The sequence below is a fragment of the Megalobrama amblycephala genome, linkage group LG17 (genome assembly GCF_018812025.1).
Source record: "Megalobrama amblycephala isolate DHTTF-2021 linkage group LG17, ASM1881202v1, whole genome shotgun sequence".
In the NCBI taxonomy this organism is placed as follows: domain Eukaryota; kingdom Metazoa; phylum Chordata; class Actinopteri; order Cypriniformes; family Xenocyprididae; genus Megalobrama; species Megalobrama amblycephala.
The window spans coordinates 1,971,555-1,990,853 of record NC_063060.1 but is presented as its reverse complement, the minus strand read 5'-3'; the positions used below and the strand labels follow the sequence as shown (position 1 = coordinate 1,990,853).

The 19,299-nt window shown below is 38.5% G+C and overlaps 1 protein-coding gene across 5 annotated transcripts in view; it reads right to left on the bottom strand.

The window, feature by feature from the left end:
- Positions 1-140: 140 nt before the first annotated feature.
- Positions 141-19,299, bottom strand: part of sbno2a (strawberry notch homolog 2a) — a 32,811-nt gene continuing 13,652 nt past the window's right edge. For all 5 annotated transcript variants that reach the window (XM_048164496.1, XM_048164495.1, XM_048164493.1 and 2 more), the window contains exons 9-32: positions 19,078-19,211; positions 18,872-18,962; positions 17,796-17,939; positions 17,362-17,479; positions 16,905-17,010; positions 16,659-16,812; positions 16,322-16,498; positions 13,116-13,213; positions 12,827-12,909; positions 12,526-12,708; positions 12,275-12,396; positions 11,394-11,525; positions 11,148-11,283; positions 10,953-11,065; positions 10,667-10,738; positions 10,408-10,516; positions 9,814-9,885; positions 9,147-9,290; positions 8,930-9,024; positions 8,428-8,520; positions 6,905-7,036; positions 5,911-5,987; positions 5,290-5,480; positions 141-3,440 (exon numbers count right to left, since the gene is read on the bottom strand). In XM_048164496.1, the coding sequence (XP_048020453.1) occupies positions 2,275-3,440; positions 5,290-5,480; positions 5,911-5,987; positions 6,905-7,036; positions 8,428-8,520; positions 8,930-9,024; positions 9,147-9,290; positions 9,814-9,885; positions 10,408-10,516; positions 10,667-10,738; positions 10,953-11,065; positions 11,148-11,283; positions 11,394-11,525; positions 12,275-12,396; positions 12,526-12,708; positions 12,827-12,909; positions 13,116-13,213; positions 16,322-16,498; positions 16,659-16,812; positions 16,905-17,010; positions 17,362-17,479; positions 17,796-17,939; positions 18,872-18,962; positions 19,078-19,211 (3,942 nt within the window). In that variant the 3' untranslated portion in view covers positions 141-2,274. The remainder of the gene's footprint in view (positions 3,441-5,289; positions 5,481-5,910; positions 5,988-6,904; positions 7,037-8,427; positions 8,521-8,929; positions 9,025-9,146; positions 9,291-9,813; positions 9,886-10,407; positions 10,517-10,666; positions 10,739-10,952; positions 11,066-11,147; positions 11,284-11,393; positions 11,526-12,274; positions 12,397-12,525; positions 12,709-12,826; positions 12,910-13,115; positions 13,214-16,321; positions 16,499-16,658; positions 16,813-16,904; positions 17,011-17,361; positions 17,480-17,795; positions 17,940-18,871; positions 18,963-19,077; positions 19,212-19,299) is intronic.

Here is a 19,299-nt window from a genome sequence, read left to right as displayed (position 1 = left end):
GTGATTTCAAATATCAACAGCTTCTCAGAAATCACTTACTGCACCTTTAACTCGGCATGTTCACATTCTGATGTATTAACATGGTATTTCTTGGTTAGAGCTGATACAGACAACACCGTTAGACTGATACAGATGAGCAATTTGAACAAACTCTTAAAATTTTATTGTTTGTTAAAAATTATATTGCAGTACAATATATTCCTTCTGTTAAATGTAGAAAACGTTCAGAATGAGTCAAAAGGCACATTTGTTTACATTATTTACAGTTCCATCTAAACTCATAAATATTGGGATAAAACAAAGAAGCCCAAAGTAAAAGTGCTGAACAGAATTCTAACTGGAAACATTAATAATATAACAATAATAATATCAACAACAGCAACAACAATACATACAATCAGTAGCAGTCTTAAATGTTTTGTTTTTATTATTAAAGTGTTCATTTGTGATGTCTTTAAAAAACGCCGGGCAGCAGATGAGTTTTCTGGCAAGTTGTCAGGACAAAAGGAGTAGAAACACAGTGGGCAAAAACACATCTGCAAGGTTCTTTTTACACACAAAAACACTTAAATTGAGTAACTAGAGCCAATCACAGCCTCATGGGAGCGGGATTGTTTTTGTTCACATGATATGCCAATCCAGTTTCAAAGCTGCTTGCATTATTTCTCATAAAAGTTATCAAAAAAAAAAAAAAAAAAACCTCATATCAAAAGCAGAGAACTTGTAGTAATACTCGAGCAATATTCCTAAATTCGCATTTTCTCTCATATACTTCAAGTCTAGAATACGGTAGCCAGGCCTGTAGAATACAGTAGTCAGTATCACGCGTCGTTATCTGCGACGCCGCATTCTTTCCCTCGACTTTTCCTGAGATTAAGCACGACCGTACGGAGCCTGCAAAAACTGCACAGAAAACTTTGGTGCGATGGGAATCTAGACGCCCGACCCAAAGAAGAAAACTGAACTTTTCCGAAGTTCGAGTGAAGGAATAAGTAAGCAGCGCAGGGCAGTGCAGTTGGATTTGGTGGCAGGTTGCAGGCTTTGATTCTGTCTTTTGGGAGCAGGAGAAATCAAACAAAACCCTGACAAGGCATTGGAAAAGTGTTTGAACTTCTACACGTGATTATTATAATAAAGTCTACTTCTACTAATAATGTCCCTTGGATATAAATAGCAACAATAATAATAATAGTATTAATAACAACAATAATAATAATAATACGAACAGCAATATCAAAGACACCAATACATTTGCTTTCATTCCAACTACACGAGAATACAAGACCAAAGGAAAAAACGTTGACCTCATACAAACAAACAAACAAACAAAACAAACAAAAAAAGTCAATTTTTTTTCTCTTAACAAATATAATATTCTTCGAAAACAATTCAAAAATATCACTTCTGAACAGATATAAAGAGAATCGCGAGTTGTTCATGGGGCAGTATTTGATTTTTAGAATCATTCGTTTGGTTTTTATTGCTAAGTCTCACTCGCACTCGTTATAAAGACGTCTCGGCGTGAGGTCCAGTGGTTTAGCGCTATTTCGCAACCTCATAAGATCTGTTAATAAATAATTTGGTTTCCAATTCCCAAAGCTCACGACGATCCATCTGCAGTCTATTATATTTTACAAAATAATCATTTTGGACAGTGATGAGTCTATGATATACCTGAGAAATTACACAAATGGTGTAAAGCGGGTGAGCGGCGCCATCACTGTAACCTTGATATTGTGAGCGGATCTGTCCCTGTGTTCAGATTACTGAAAGAAAAGGAGAAATTCACAGGGTTAAGGGGTCAAACAGCAGTTTCATAATCATGCGATCGGGTCCGTACGTACGCCGCCTACGAAGAAGCACAGAACTCTGGGTAGAGGATGTCGACACCGGCGGAAATAAATAATATAGCACTACTCTGTCTAGAAATATATATATATATATATGTATATGTACGCACACAAGACTGCATCTGAAGGAGATAAAGGCACTGATTTAACAGAAGGCATTCATTCGAAAAGATAAACTCCCTAAGATAGGAAACAGTATACACCAATGTCGTAATAAATAAATATCTCTTTTACCTCAATGTTTGATGTGATGAAATGGTGGGTGGAAAAGCCCTATTGCTTCAAATAAGGCAAATAAAAACCAAACTGATTTCAAGTGCCCGTGTATTTCAAATCGTCTTCACTGAACGTCAATGCAACTCGTAGCTTATGGACTGAGAATGACTTGGGAAAACAAAACTTTTGACTGTGCGTGTACCAGCCCCTAGGTGGCGTCCCAGTCCACTGATTTAAACTGGATGACAGACTGGCGGAGATCCGAGGGCGTTCCGTGGATCATGTGATCCAGTGTATCCAGGGGGTCCATACTGCTGTGGCCGTTGGGTAACAGATGCGTCTGTTCGGAGGAAGAAGACGAAGGAGTGAAGTGCGAGGAGGAGGAGCTAGAGTCAGAGAGGGAGGAGTTTGTAGGTGCCGACGCAAAGAGGGAGGAGGAATAAGGAGGAGGGGGCGGAGTCGAGGATGGCAGGGCCTGTGAGGTGAAAGGGTACTTAAGTTGCGAATCGGGCGAAGGGTAACCGAAGTCCAAGTCGTCGAAAGTGAAGTCATCGTTTGCTCTTTCGCGAGCAGGCTGAGTGACATGCGACTCCAGGGGTTGCGGCTGTCGTTTTGACAGCTGCGCGTGCGAGTTTGAAGTGTGCGGCATGCGTTGGCTGTTCTGGTGTAGCGGTACGTGCGGCGATTGCACTGGCGTGACAGTTTGCCGTTGCATTTGATTGAGAAGCTGCAGCACTAAGGATTTGTCGTGCCCTCGCTGCAGCTGCGACAGAAGCGCGCTGTACTGCGCGGACGATTGTGCGTGGGAGCCGCTCTGCTGCTGCTGCTGCTGCTGCGTCAGCACCCCGAATGATGAATGATTCTTTAGTGTGTGAACGTGCTGCTGCGGGATGTTCAAAGCAGCGTGCGACGACGGCACACGCATGTTCAAGTTCAGCGGCACCTGACTATGTCTCTGCCGCTCCTGGGAAATCAGTTCTTCCAGGTTGTACGTCTCTGGAACAACTGCGCACGGCCGTCCTCTGCCGGTGAGCATCGCTCCGTTTAGGGACACGCCGTTTAGGTCTGACGCAGGCGGTTTGATGTCCGGCGAAGGGCAGGGGCTGATGGTCAGATCCAGGACCTCGCTGACAGCTTCAGGTTTTGGCTGCACCGCAGGTGCCAGAAGGGATCGTGGGTAGTGAAGGTGGTTCGGCAGGGAGCGGGGAGGGTTGGCGATGAGCTTGCGGGCGTGGATCATCTTGGCCAGCATCTCTTGGTTAAGACGCTCTTTTGCGAGCTGCTCTCTCTCTCGCCGAGCTTTCTTCACCTCCTCGTCCATCCGAGAGAGCTCGGCGCGTACGCGGGATACACAGTTTTCTGGGATTTTTATACCTGTGAAACACAGAAAATCTTTATTTTCTTCGACATGTTATTTCCCATGACTTTCACACCAAGAACGATAAGAATATCAGGGTCCACAACAATGCATGATAACGTTCTGTTTATTATGAGCATTAGGGGTGTTGAAATTAATCCTTTCTACGATGCATCGCGATGCGGACGATTCTGCGTTGATGCATTAATAGCCTACTGAAGTTTCTCCGATGTCATTCGTTGCATAGGCGCTTCTCGCGCTAACGTAAAATGGCAAAACAATAGAGTAATAAAAAAATGCGCCCACTATTTTAACATTTACAGTGTGCGTGAAAGTGTGTGAGAGCAAGAGAGCGAGCGTGAAAGTGTGCGTGTATGTAAGCTTGTGCGCGAGTGTGTGTGCATGTGTGTGTGAGAGAATGTGTGTGTGTACAAGCTTGTGTGTGAGAGAATGTGTGTGTGTACAAGCTTGCGTGTGAGTGTGTGCAAGCGTGCATACAAGAGCGTGTGCATGCGAATGTGTGTGTGCATGTGAGTGTGTTTGAGAGTGTGCGAGTGTGCCTGTGAGAGCGTGAGAGTATGTGTGTGTAAGAGCGTGCATGTGTGCGTGAGTGCGTTAGAGAGTGTGTACGTGCGGATGTGTGTGCGCAAGCGTGTTTGTACACGTGAAATTGTGAAATTGAGTTACAATAATGCTCACACACACACACACTCGCACAAACACTTGCTCACATGCACATTCGCACACACTCACTCGCACACTCTCACACACACTTGCTCGCACGTACACACACTCGCTCATATACTCACACACACTTGCTCACATATGCTCATGCACACTCACATACACACACACACACGCACGCTCTCCGACACACGCTCGAACGCACACTCACACACACTCGCCCACACACATTCATACGTGCACGCACGCTCACACACTCACATGCGCGCACACGCGGTCTTACACGCACACAAACATTGCATGTGTGTGCGAGTGCGTGTGAATGTTTGTGTGCGTGTGTAAGACCGTGTGCGCGCGCATGTGAGTGTGTGAGCGTGCGTGCGCGTATGAATGTGTGTGGGCGAGTGTATGTGAGTGTGCATGTGTGTGTGTGCATGAGCGTATGTGAGCGAGTGTGTGCGAGTGTGTGCGAGCGAGTGTGTGCGAATGTGCATGTGAGCAAGTGTGTGTGCGAGTGTATGCGAGCGAGTGTGTGTGTGTTTGTGAGCATTATTGTAACTCAATTTCACTACTTGACAGTTTTTTTAGTATTTACTTGGTTTATTAGTTCTAAATGCTCCTGTCGTCTGCTGTGTTAGTTTTGTTTGATGTTTACTACATTCAGGAAGTGTACTTTCTTGGAGCAGATCAAATAAAAAGGGAGTTCATATATCTGACTGCTTGTATTCTTTGACGAAAATTTAGCCATGTCCAGATATATAGAAAATTGAGGATGCAACGCATCGTGGAATCAAATCGAAGACATGATCATCTTAATTGAATTGAATCATGAGACCAGTGATGATTCACACCCCTAATAAGCATCTGCCGCTTTAAATTCTGGATTTTGATTGGCTGTCAACGTTATCATTGTTCATCAGCTGGGAAATAAACATGCTGAAAGTGATACCGAAGATACCGTTATAGTTGTGGTGTGCATTTTACTATAACTACATTTTTATTATTATCTTTATAGTTATCGTTCTTGGTGTGAACGGACCTTAACTCTTAATCAACACTCAAGACAAAATAAGTTTTAGAATAAATCTGAGATGTTCATTGCAATAATTTATAATTATTAATATAATTATATATATTAATAATATATAATTTAAGTAACAGATAACAAAAATGTCAACTCACCAACTTGTTTGCTGTTCTGTTTCGTTTTGAGCCGTACGATCTGCAGGATGCTGGAGTTGGTGATGTCCGAGACTATGTCAGACACTCGCTTCCAAACCCTCAGCAGAGCTCCACACAACATGTGATACTGCCGGAGGCGCATCCCCAGAAAACACTCATGCCCCTCCTCGATCTGCTTACACTTACCCTTCCTACGAGAAACACAGAAATACAACACTATTACACTGTGCTCACAGGGAAATTTTTATGAGCAAAATGCAGTCATTTTAACGGGAATCGGTGCAATGATGAACTTCGTCAGATGGTGAAGAAATTTGCCAATGCATTTACATTGTTTATCATCCGGTCCTGCTTGCCTTTGCCTGTGAAATTATGCAGAGCGGCGGTAAACGTGACCACAACTTTAGACACGCGCAAAGTTACTCAATTCACAGAGTTACATCATAGCTGTTAAAATAATTATCTCTATGCAAATTACAATAAAAACCTTGCAAATAATATTTTTTTCTGGCACATATTGAAACACACTGACAAAATCTAAATAAATCAAGGTCAATAGGATTAAAGTATGTATTAATCACTCACTCTCTTACAAACACACACAATCATAATGTCACTCACCAATTGGCATGGGTGCAGTTTCTGAAGGAGAAGTCAAACTGACTTTTCCAGAAATCCTTTGCTTCATCAGGCGTCACCTATAGAGCGGGAAGAACAACACTTTTTGAGTTTTTAGTGCAAAGCTGAACAAAAATGCCATCAAAAGTGGCAAAAACATTTTTTTTTAAATGCCCTTGTTGATTGTTTTTTATCCATTATAACTTTTTATATGTTTACAACATTGTATTTTAAGGCTAGTTATGCTTTTAATGCAGCCAATCAAAGATCTGTATTCACCATCTCAGGAAGGGGAATGAGAAATGAACTGTTTTTTGATTAGAAAAACAATAAATCAGCTCTGAAAACTCAAAGCAACTCAAAGTCTTGATTGTGTGTTTGTGCTCTACTAGAACAGGTTTTCCTGCTTGAATGTTGATTATTTTCCTCATATTCTCCATTGTTGCAGCTCCTCTCTTCCCAGTCTGTCAGTAACGCTCTGTTTAGTTCCTGTCTCTATGAAGCCCCTCCTTCTGAAAAGCACAATGTGCTCTGATTGGTCGGCTGGAGCAGTGTGTTGTGATTGGTGTTGGGGAAATGTCCCGCCCCTTACCATAACCGCCAGTTTCAACACACTACTAACTAACTCAACCAGGCCCCGCCCCTTTATTCTGCGTATGAATTATTTAAATGAGGAATATTGTGAAACTCAATAGAGGCGTTTCAGGGAGTTCAGAAACACTGATATAGAGAATAACTCCTGCTGGAGGGACTCAAACAGCAACATTACACACTAAAGAAAGATGAACATGGAAAAAAAAGCATAACTACAATCTGGTATTAAGTTCAGGTTTGGACCAAACAATCAAACCAACTCGTACACGATTCAAACATGTATTTGTGTTCCTGACAAACCCGCTCTCTACCACTAGATGTCACTGTGCAACAAGATCTCTGCGTACGTTTTAACATTACACTGATGTGTGTGAGATGTAGGGACGGGTTAAGCATGATGTACCTTGTAGTATCTCAGGAGGAGGTTGTCCAGGTTCTCAGGATGAGCCTGTTTACCGATGTTGGGTTTATACAGGATGAGGTTCCGACCACGACCCTGTTCGGCAAGCAGGACACACGGCTGGCTCCCACGCAGCTGCACACACACAAACACATATTCCTTTTACTTAAAGGGGTACTTCACCCCTGGAAAGATGAATGTGTATTTAAAATTGGTCATTTATGTAGTAGAAATGTGAAATTATTTTTGAATTTGGAGCTTTCTAGACTGAGAAAAGGCAGAAAATGTATTTTTGACTAATGTGGATGAAAGACAACAACTCCCAGAATGCACTTGTTTTGCTGCCCCTGCGAGGCCACGCCCAAACCACGCCTATCGGTTACAGGCGGAATTACCAGGAAAATTCAGACAACTAGGCTTGCTTTGTTACATATTAATTCTATAAATCGTGAGTTAGTTCATACATTTACAGCGAAATGGTGCTAAATTGCTTTGTACGTGGATGTACACCCAAAACCAGGAAAGGACAAGTAAGTTTCCATCATTTTCCGATTAAGTTAAAGATTTGGAGCGATGTAAACAGTGGCTGCGGGCCATTAAACACCCAAAGTTTGGAGATGACACCGTTATAGAAAACCTAAAAAAACGCAGAATATGTAGTCTCCATTTCAAGCACGAGGACTACGAACCAAATATCCTTGCAATGAAGAGAACCATTCTGAAGGACACCGCGATCGATATTCACTTTCCCAGAGGACGAACAGCCTGGGCATCTGGTACTAAGCGTATTCGCCTAGAGGTAAGACTCGCTGATACTAGACTGATAACACAGTAGCCTATATGTAGTGTTGTAGGTAGCAGTAAAACTGCAAACTTAGCAAAGTAACGTTAGATAGACAATTACATATAAGTTGCATATAAGTTGACTGTTATCAAAGTAAAGCCACTGTTCTGTAAAACTGAGTTAGTCTATTTATCTATTTATGCTAACGTTACCACAAAAGCCTGTTGCTGTATTGGTTGAGATGACTGCAGAGACCGATAAATTTGCGAGATGAACCACTGATGTAGTGCAGACTATAACAAAATATGTTAAGCTTAAAAATATAATTGACACCCACTTTTGATAAAATCTTTGATCTATGTCCGTGAGTAACCTCAAACGCGCATATGTATGGGCGTGGTGAAAAAATGCGGAACTACCTGCTATTACTGGCTGTAGTTTTATGCCTCTGGCCAAAAAAGCCTCCGATGACGCAAAATGACGATTTTTGCGTCATCGGAGGCTTTTTTACAGAATAAAAATGCATAAATCTCTCATCTCGGGCTGATATGAAGGGGGAAAGCACGGTAATTCGAAAATACTAGTGGTATTCTACTAATACAAAGCTTAATGCTAAATCCTGAAGTAACCCTTTAAAGATGGTAATTGGAAACATTAACATTTAGATGATTTCAATAGAAAACAAGTGCATAAACATATCAAGCATGAGTTACTGTCAGACATCAATGTGTGTGTCTTGTACCTTGTTTGAGAGGTAAAACCCTTCATATTCTCCAGCGAGTTTCTCCGCTTTACTGCAAGCCTCTTCCCAGGGCATCCCACGATCCACACTGATCTGAAAACAGCCATAGAACTATGTGAATATAATGTTAAAATGTCATTTATTCCTGTGATCAAAGCTGAATTTTCAGCATCATTACTCCAGTCTTCAGTGTCACATGATCCTTCAGAAATCATTCTAGTATGCTGATTTGCTGCTCAAGAAACATTTATGATTATTATCAATGTTGAAAACAGCTTCAGATTTTTGTTGAAACCGTGAAACTTTTTTTTCCAAGATTCTTTGATGAATAGAAAGTTCTAAAGAACAGCATTTATTTGAAATAGAATCTTTTGTAACATTATAAATGTCTTTACTGTCACTTTTGATCAATTTAATGCGTCCTTGCTGGATAAAAGTATTCATTTCTTAGAGGTGTTGGATCACAGTCAAGTCGAGTGCAAGATTAGAGATCCTCATGTACCTTATAGAGGATGACCTGGCCTTCCTGAGGGTTTCCTGGAGTCAGAAACTTCTCCTGTGTTTCCTCGTGAATCTCATCATTACCCGGAGCCAGATCTGAACACAGCAGATATAAGAACATCAATCCCATACACACATACAGCTCGTCTACTGCTATGAAAACATACCAGATAAATATGTGACAGCCCAATTTTGTCGTGCACATTCAGATTCCTCACCCAATATGCCCATGTCATATTTTCCCTCTCTTTTGTCCTTGTTGATCAGGTAGTCAAAGTTATCGGTGAAGTACTGGAACAGAGAGTTCTGCTGATGGACCTCCAAACCCAAAATACGGTTCAGAAACTTAGTGATAGTGCAGTCTGGGATACAGGAAGAAAAGAAAGACAATTAGCCACTTGGTTGCATTTAACTTTCTTGCATGTAATCAATGCATTTCTTGCATGTAATTTACATAAATACAAAAATAAATAATTTGCATGTAAATGTGATGTAACTCCATCAGTTATGCATCACTACTCCACTGTACAACTGTACATATTTTGAATCTGACATAGCCTGATTATCAGCCAACATCAATAATATCAAAATAGCCATATATTTATTTTAAGATGCCTAATAATTATACATTTAAGTACTAAGTAATATCAATTAACAACATGTACTTACTACAGGCTCTGGGTTAGGGTTAAAATTTAGAGCTAGTTGCATGTAATTATGCTAAATTTACTGGTATTATTATAGTAAGTGCATGTAATGTGTAAAAACAACAGTGTAAAATAAAGTTACCCGGCACAGATATATATTTAATCACTATAATAAGTATGCAGAAGCAATTGCTGAGTAAATCAGCACAATATTGTGTTGTTGTTGTATTAAATTTACCTTTCTCTGTATTTAGACTCAGACGCGGCTCCCTACAGAAGATTCCCACATCAATCATGCCTTTCTTCATATCTGAAACACATAAATGAATATTAAAATCAGTGCGCGCAAACATTACACTGTCATGCTCTTTTGCATTGGCTTGAACAGTGTCTCACAAGCCAAAATAGTAAGCAAGAGTAAGATTAGTGTCCGAAATCACAGTATGCAGACTTTATGGATTTACTATAATAACAATAACTACAGAAACTATGGTATTTGGGTAGAAATGTCAACTAAATATTAATATATCATATACAATTTAACAGAAGATCCTTTAGAAATCATTCTGATATGCTGATTTGCTGCTCAAATTTCTTATTATCAATGTTGAAAACAGTTGTGCTGATGATAAACAAAGTTCAAAAGAACAGCATTATTTAAAATAGAAATATTTTGTGACATTATAAATGTCTTTAATGTCAATTTTATGCATCCTTGCTGAATAAAAGCATGACACCAAACTTTTTAATGGTAATGTATGATAATTTTAGTGTGAAGACTAGTACAGGTGTGTGAATTGAGAGTGAAGCACATCACAGCAGATGTCATTACCTCTGAAGAACATGATGTCACCTCCTGGGTAGCCCTTTGGTGGAGAGACTTTGTTGTCGATGTGCCCGAGGATGGCTTTAGTGATCTTATCCAATGCTTTGGTGCCATACTAAGACAGACAAAAGACATGCCATCAATAAACAGTTTCATTAAACGAGGTGGCTTTAACAACTGGTCTCTTTTCACATTGCATTGGTGGGTCTGAACTGTGGTACATTTGCAATAAAAAAGATCCTGGTTTGGATGAAAATGCTCTTACTTTGTTCTCAAAGTTGTACTGGCTCAGGTCTCTGGATTCAGTGGCTCGTCGGTCCCCGTGTGTCAGCGCCCCCTGAAAAACACAACACACATTTTAATGTGGCTGCATTTCCATAAACATGCTCTGACAGCAATTTAATCAGTTTCTCACATGACTGTAGACTGGCTTCTAATAAATATTGTATAATGAATCTAGAAGTTTAAGTACATTTCACATCCTAACAAGCCGTGATGCATGTATCTAAGGACCCTGTGTGTATATAACATCTGAAAACCAGAGACTTTACCAGGCTCTCCAATCTCTTGGCGACGATCGAGGCGAAGCGTCTCTCTCCAGCCAGCTCTGAGATGAGGAAGATGTACTCTGGAGCTGTAACCTGATTTGAGCGATGTGTTCGACCTGATAAGATACACAGCCACAAAATTAGCAAGCGCCACAATCTCTCTCAAACACACACACACAAACGAACGCAGACACTCACCGAACTGCTGGATGGCGCGGTCCGCGCTCCACGGCAGCTCTAAGGTCATGTGAACTCTTCTCCTGCGGTTCTGCACACGTTTATCCGCCTGTAGAGAAATACCCGAGCTAGCCGCTTCAGAGATGATGGCTATCAGCTGAGAGAGAAACAGACTTGCATTAGATATATGAACACTGCATTTTACGGCCAAATATCCAGAATCCCGCTGGGGGCCGTGTTGTGTGTTTGTGGATCAGAGGTTGTCACCTTTTCTCCTGTCATGAATCGCTCTTTCTCTCTGACGTTGACATGGTCGATAGTCAGGCCCTGTTCTGCTCTGGTCTCATATCGTACGCTGCCATCAGGACGCCTCACTACACGACCCTTTCGGCCTGTCATCTACACACACACACACACACTTAGCATTTTAATGGTGTGTCATAACATGAAATTGTGATATTAGTCTAATATACAGATGTGAACAAACATCATCAAGTGTCTCAAAAAAAACTAAGAGCATTATTATTTTAGTATTATTTTAGCAGTTTTATTTTAGTATTATTTATATATTACAGTATTTATTAATATTTTATTTTTTTTACATTTTAAAATTTTAATTTTTTGTTACTTTGTCATGTGCGTTTGTCATTTAAATTTTTTTTAATTGATATTTAGCATTAATTTACATTTATTTTCAGTCATTTTATTATTTTAACTTATTTTATATCAGGTAGTTGCCGGATATTAATTTTATTTATATATATATTTTTTTTTTTTCAATATTTTATTATTCATTTTTATTCTTTTTTTAGCTTTATAATTAACGGACATGATTTTAAATAATTTAATTATCATTTCTAATTAATTTTTTTTATTTTAAATAATTTTAGTTAAAAATAACAACACTAAAAACTGACGCCATGAAGTCTATTTTCTTGTGGACTGAAAAAAGCACCATATTAGTCTGAGAAAGACTGTAATTTTTGAGTGAAATATCCATCAGACAGTTGGATGTGCAATTTGAAGCTGAGACTAAATATTAATCAGTAATATACTAATTAATGTAGCCGTCTAAATTTAATATTAATGTAATTATTGTTTCAAATACACAGCTGAGCATCAAAACCATGCATTAAAGTGATTTTCACCTCTGACACCTTCTCTGGTCCTCCAAACCTGTCAATCAGCTCATCAAGAGTGTTGAGTGGCAGCTCTTTCCCCAGCTCTGCTATTTTACCCAGCAGCCTCTGCTTGAGTTCTTCTAGTCTAGCTGAAAGCACACACAACACACACACTTAATCACTCCTGTGTGGTTTAGCCATCTAGACAGAAATTAGGTCTGATTTAATAAATGTGTAATGTGAAGTACAGAGAGCAGAAAAAAAACACTTCAACCTACCAGCAGGTCCGTTGATGTGGTTCACGAAAATCACATCATCATTGTCCTGTAGTGATTCAGGGGAGGAGTTCGATTCGCTGTCAATCTCATCTGAGTCAGAGTCTGAATCATCGCTGATTTTAATAACCCCGCCCACTTCCACACAGTGCTTTGGAAATTTTGAAGTCCGGCCTCTGGGCTTTCCTTCAGAAAACAAACAGAGAGATTCATAACAAAAACCCCACAGACCAAAAGGCCCGGAGACAAATCAATGTTTAATACAGCACAAATCCTCAAAGGAAAGGAATATGATGTGACTTACGTTTCCTCTTGCTTGCTGCACTTTTCTCTCTTTTGGGTTTCTGTGTTGGGAAGTGTTTCTGAACTAATGACTGGAAAACGCCCCTACATGACAAAAAAAAAACACAAATCTCAATCCAGTTCACATAATCACAGAGCTATTGCACAGATATTTATCCATTTTATACGGCTCTCTGGAATTCTGATTGGCCTATTGGTGAATTGTTGGATTCTTTCCCCACTCAAGCAGACAGAAGCTGTACTCGTGGACAATTTACTGACTTGCTTTAAAAATCTTTCAGCACACTTACTCAGCAGCGGAGACGAATCTGTCCAGGTGTCCATCGTTCTCGTCCAGGACCTCTCGAGTACGAGCCTCTCCAGTGGACTGCAGGCCAATCACGATGCACTGTTTGAAATCACATGGGAGAGAGGCGGAGTCACAGTCAGTCGATTTTACACAATTAGTGGAACACTTAAAACATGGTTTCCACACGTTTAAATATTAATTTACCTTTCCAGCAGGGCTGCACGATTTTTGGGGGGGGGGCATGATTTTGTGTCCCAAATTCCCCAATAAAAATTGATTTAAAAAAAATAAAGGTTCCAGGTTTGCTGTGTTTGTTAGCAGGGATGCACATTATTAGGGCTGTCGATTTAACACGTTTATTAGATTAATTAATTGCAGTGAAAAAAAGCCATTTACTTCACTCCTGAATGAATCACTGTTTGAATGAATCAAATGAATGAATGACTCAATGACTTAATCATTAAGACATTTACGCCACATACTGGCAGTTTTAGTTTCTTTTTAGAGTATAATTTCATTAAAAAATAATTTCATATTTCCATAGTAATAAAAAAAAAAAAAAAAAAAACACATTAAAGATATAGTTCACCCAAAAATGAAAATTCAGTCATCATTTACTCCTCAGGGTCCAAAAGAATATGTGTAATAAATTCTATGTTGAATCAATTCAAATATTTCTTGCTGAAGCTACTTTTTGTAATATCTATTTGATGCTTTACACAATAATGACTTTAGTTTCTTTTGGGAGTAATTTCTCAGCCAAATTTTATGTGTGATTAATTAGATCAATTAATCGCCACATTGTGTAATTAATTAGATTAAAAATTAATCGCTTGACAGCCTTAATAATTATTATTATCATCATCATTATGACAATTATTATTACTAAATAAAATGTTAATAATAACAAATCTAAAAAATCTTATTATTGCAATATTTCACGATACAAAAAATTGAGAATGTAAGAAAAATAATATTTTACAGTACAGCTGCAAAATTAAATATTAATATTTATGTCTATGTATCATTTCTTAATTTTCAAACATCAAACCAACAAACTCTTATTTCGTCGGAAAGTCGGTTTATACGTGCTTCTCATTACAAGTTTGAGCAGATGGTTGCCACATGTTGTGTTCACAAATGCTCATTATAAGTGACTCAAACGCAGAGCAGAGACGGAGTTCGTATGGATCAGCATTTTCCGTGAACCGAGCCGATCTGAATCATGAGCTGCTCATGTGTAAATGAACAGTGATGCGCTTTACTCTGAAACACGCATTGCATATATTTATTTCATTAAATCACAGCCATTACAATTTGATAATCGCACAGTCATTTTTTGTTTTATTTCAATTAATCTTGCAGCCCTATTACTGGGTAATGGTGCGTTCACACCAGACGCGAATGAAGCGGTAAGCGCAAGTGATTTAACAGTCAATGCAAAGACGCAAATTGACATCCTGCGGCGCAAATTGACGCGATTCGCGCGAATCGCGCAAGTTGAAAAATCTGAACTTTGGCGAATTTTCGCGCCGCGTTAACCAATCAGGAGCTTGCTCTAGTAGTGACGTGACGTAGCGAGCTGAGGCAGAAATTCGAAACAACAATGGAGGACAAAAATCATCGTCGCTGTACATCTTCATACATTTATAGAAACAGAAATAAAAAGGATCGTGTTTGAAAGAAAGTGAGTGAGGAGGTCGGACAATCTGATAAGTTGTAAAAAACGGTCTTTACTCAATTTGAGCTAGCTATATATATATATATATATATATATATATATATATATTAAGACTACAAGCCAACTAAAGACAACCAATTGAGCTTATTCGCTGTAATTTACAATTATTTCCCCACTGACAAGTTGTGTTTATTCAGAGGAAGTGTGCAGAAAGCAGTGGGAGAGTCTGGGACACATAAAGGAGCGGGAGAGCTCCTCTCATGACGCGAATTCGCGTCTGTTGTGAAGGGATTTTCACGCGCGAATGAAGCGAATGTCATGCGCGAATGAAGCGAGTAAACTCAAAATGTTCAAGCGTCCAACTACGCGCGAATAGCACGATTTATTCGCGCAAGTCGCGTCCGGTGTGAACGCAGAGTAAGGATATATATATATATATATATATATATATACAGTACAGTCCAAAAGTTTGGAACCACTAAGATTTTTAATGTTTTTAAAAGAAGTTTCGTCTGCTCACCAAGGCTACATTTATTTAATTAAAAATACAGTAAAAAACAGTAATATTGTGAAATATTATTACAATTTAAAATAACTGTTTTCTATTTGAATATATTTCACAAAGTAATTTATTCCTGTGATGCAAAGCTGAATTTTCAGCATCGTTACTCCAGTCTTCAGTGTCACATGATCCTTCAGAAATCATTCTAATATGCTGATCTGCTGCTCAAGAAACATTTATGATTATTTTCAATGTTGAAAACAGTTGTGTACTTTTTTTTTCAGGATTCCTTGATGAATAGAAAGTTCAAAAGAACAGCATTTATCTGAAATACAAAGCTTCTATAGCATTAACACTACCGTTCAAAAGTTTGGGGTCAGTAAGAATTTTTATTTTTATTTTTTTGAAAAGAAATTAAAGAAATGAATACTTTTATTCAGCAAGGATGCATTAAATCAATCAAAAGTGGCAGTAAAGACATTTATAATGTTACAAAAGATTAGATTTCAGATAAACACTGTTCTTTTGAACTTTCTATTCATCAAATAATCCTGAAAAAAAATATTGTACACAAATATTTTGTACAATTGTACACATTAAATGTTTCTTGAGCAGCAGATCAGCATATTAGAATGATTTCTGAAGGATCATGTGACACTGAAGACTGGAGTAACGATGCTGAAAATTCAGCTTTGCATCACAGGAATAAATTACTTTGTGAAATATATTCAAATAGAAAACAGTTATTTTAAATTGTAATAATATTTCACAATATTACTGTTTTTTACTGTATTTTTAATTAAATAAATGTAGCCTTGGTGAGCAGACGAAACTTCTTTTAAAAACATTAAAAATCTTAGTGGTTCCAAACTTTTGGACTGTACTGTATATATATATATATATATATATATATATATATATATATATATATATATATATATATATATATATATATATATATATATATATAAAAATTTAATGGGTTTATAACAAGCAAAAGCACAAATCGTAATCACAGACTCACCTTGCCGTGCTGCATCTCATTATGAGCGAGCTCAACCAGACGACGGACTTTAGCGGCGATGCAGAGGTACTTAAAAAACCTCTGGTGTGACGACCAGAACTGACCCCATAGAGACTTCCGGGAGGCCAGACCCAGCGTGTCTGCTGCTCTGGTGAACAGCTCGAGAGCCTCAGCCCACTAGAGAGAGACAGAAGGATTTGAAATTTTGTGTAATCAAAATCATGGCAGACCGCATTACGTCTACATTAATAAGGAAATTACTAAGGAAAACTGTGTTTTCAAATGTACGAGAAATAATGTAGACGTGGCCTTAGAGATGTCTACGTGTTTCTCTCACCAGTCTAGCTGCTTTGTTGTAGACCAGTTTAAACTCTTCGTCCAGTGTAATCTCCTCTATACGGAAGGACACGCCGGAAAAGCTCAGCTGCCGTGCGATATACATGCCGCTCACTTTCATATCCATAGCTACAATCTCCATGGCACCAACACCCCTGAAAGATGGAAGGTGATAATTGAGCAAATGTTTACAAGAGAATAGTTTCAAAAAGTGAACATTTTGTCAGAAAAAAAGAGAAACTCTGACCTCTTCTCAATCGCATGCAGGAAGTCGTCAAAGGTCTTGAATGGTGTTCCTTGCCCCCAGATACCCAGTCGGCTCATGTATATCATATTCTTTGGCTCAGAAGCACCTTGAGAACGAGAATGACAAAAACAGGAACGTTTTCGATCTCATTAATCCACAAAGACCAAGAGATTTCAATGGATGAAACCATAATAAACACTTTTTAAGTGGATTTGGGTATTTATTTGGAAAATAACTAACCAACCAAATCAAACATCAAGGGGTCAAGGTTAGGCTAGTTAGTTAGTTAGCAGAACACCATCTGAACCCCAAATACAAACTTTTAGAGTGAGCTTGCGTTTGCGGTCTGATGCATTCGCACGCGTATAAATGGACATCAATGGAACGAAAAGTGTAGTGTGACCACCCCTTGACACACATGCAGCGAGTGTAAAAACGGTGTGACACGAGCACCCACCTGTGGCACTGGCATACACTACTCTCGCCAGGGGCAGTTTGCTCTGCAAATCCAGGACGGCTTTACCCATCTTGGTGGAGGTCGCATTTTTAGCCTTATGGCACTCATCAAACACAATCTGACAGAAGTTAAAGGTCAAGGGTCAACAGCACTACTATTGTTAATACATATCAACAGTCAATCAGTATTAAGTTACTCCCTGATGAATGTCAATGTGAACTGTGCTGGTAAACAGAGGTTAGCCAATCATAACAGAGGTCATTTAGATATTATATTATACATCAGTCTTAAAGGTACAGCAAGAATCAGTTTTTGCTGCAAGACACCTTTACAACTATTGTGTGGCCCATCTGACACCTTGCTGAAATGGTGTCGAAACTCTAGTTAAGATTTCAAATTAATGCACAGGCTGCAATGCTGGACGTGAAGGATACGACTCCATCAAAGTTGGGTTTGCACCAGTCCAGGATCTGTTTGAGTCTGGTGCGGTGCTGCCCGCCGGCCTGGCTCTCTCCAATCAACGCTGAGTATGTGGCGAAAAGAACGCCCTCTGAGGTAGCCGTATCTCCGTATTTAATCTGTACGAAAGAGGAAAAGCATGATAAATGTCGCACCGGAATCAAATCTGCATTGGCAGTTTCATTATTTCTGTGTTACAAATATTCAAATTACCACAGAAGTACTGAGATAAAAGTTTATATCTCGGATATAAACATTGACGTCTATGGTAGTGATCAAAATAGAGTAAATCGCAGCGCTTCAAAAATGATTGCATCGATTACAATGTTAGGCCACTAGGTGGCGACAAGTGATTTATCCGGTAATGAAACAAGTAATGCAGGAATTTTTCATATAATTTGAATAATTTAACACATTTGGAGGTTTAAGGCAGAGTTGTTAAGTGAAATTAAAAGTATTAAACAATTTTCGTTGATTGAAATAAAGCTGAAAAAATAAAAAAAATAAAAACAGATAAATGAAAATGAAAATTAGAAAATGTTGCCTTGGTAACATTGAAATAAAGTTGAAGAATTAAGATTAATAAAACTAAAACTGAAATAAAAAATAATGCAGATAACCAAATACAATACTTTTTCATATTAAAAAAGATATTTTACATTTTAAATATTTTTAATAATAAAATTATCTTGATTGTTTTTATTTTAAAATCATTTATTTATTTAAATTTTACATTTTTATGATTTAATTATTAGCTTTTAACTTACTAATTAAAATGAATAAAAGCTAAAACTGAAATAAAAATAATGCAGGCAAGCAAATAAAATACTGTTTAATATTTTAAAAATATTTTTAATATCAAATATTTAATAAAATCTTTTTAGCAAGTGTTTTTTTTATTGTTTTTATTCTTAAATTATTTATGTATTTACATTTTACATTAGCTTTTAACTCACAAACCCTCTGTTAGTTCCCTCTTCCATCACATTTGGAAAACCCTAACGTGTACAATACTGATGAAAATAAAACCGTGACGACTCATTTCACAAACCTTATTTAAAGCAAACACGGGGATGTTGGGAGCGTCTATGTCCTTGAGATCTCTCTCAGCATCATACTTCAGATCATTTGACACACTGAACCTAAAACAAAGCAGATTTTCAGAAATAATGAATGGAGAACATAAACTCTAAGATTCATGTTTAGTCAAACTCATTTGACTCATCAGGCGTGTTAGGGACACATGCCAGTATTTACCATAGTGCTCTCTTTCTTCCCTTTAAAAAATTCTCCAGTATGATTCCAGCAACAGTACGGCCCTTCCCGACACCAGCCCCGTCTCCGATCAGAAAACCCGCTCTCTGACCGTTCTGAAGAATCACCTCGTGTTGCTGAAGAAAATGACCACAAAGACAACTTCATACATTAGTACTAGACATTTTTGACTGGAAACAGACAATAACAGAGACAGAAAGGCCG